Raw genomic sequence first — 609 nt, forward strand, 5'->3', positions numbered from 1 at the left:
CCCTAAGCTCTTGGGGTGGGACCGCCCAGGCCAGGGGGCCCCCTGAGCAGGCCCGGGACGGCTCACCATGTGGAGGAAGGGCGTCTCGGGGTCGAAGCGGTAGGCCCCCTTGTCCCCCAGCACCAGGTAGTGAGCCGCGTTGATGATGACCTGCTTCAGGCCGACGAGGGAGCGCAGCAGCCTGGGGGACAGGAGAGGGGCCGTGGGGGAGACGACCACACACGCTGCGGGGGCCCCCTGAGCAGGCCCGGGACGGCTCACCATGTGGAGGAAGGGCGTCTCGGGGTCGAAGCGGTAGGCCCCCTTGTCCCCCAGCACCAGGTAGTGAGCCGCGTTGATGATGACCTGCTTCAGGCCGACGAGGGAGCGCAGCAGCCTGGGGGACAGGAGAGGGGCCGTGGGGGAGACGACCACACACGCTGCCCACGCTGCCCGCAGGCCGAGGCTCCAGGCGGCCTGCCCGCAACTGCCCCACCCGGCCTTCCTCTGGGGGGGTGGGCAGGCCCGCACCTGACCCCGTAGTCCACCACGACGGCCTCCTTGGCAGTGCCCGTGATGGCGTCGTGGTGCTGGAAGAGCCCCAGGGTGCGCCGGGCCTCGGTCAGGAGG

At 71.6% G+C, this 609-nt stretch overlaps 1 protein-coding gene across 1 annotated transcript in view; it reads right to left on the reverse strand.

The window, feature by feature from the left end:
• Positions 1-609, reverse strand: part of MAN2A2 (mannosidase alpha class 2A member 2) — a 53,939-nt gene that overhangs the window by 43,341 nt on the left and 9,989 nt on the right. Inside the window, 2 exon segments of the mRNA XM_006769602.2 lie at positions 67-376; positions 511-609. The exon segment at positions 511-609 is cut by the window's right edge and continues 24 nt beyond it. Of these exon segments, the coding sequence (XP_006769665.1) occupies positions 67-376; positions 511-609 (409 nt within the window).

The sequence above is a fragment of the Myotis davidii genome, unplaced genomic scaffold, assembly GCF_000327345.1.
Source record: "Myotis davidii unplaced genomic scaffold, ASM32734v1 scaffold324, whole genome shotgun sequence".
Lineage (NCBI taxonomy): Eukaryota > Metazoa > Chordata > Mammalia > Chiroptera > Vespertilionidae > Myotis > Myotis davidii.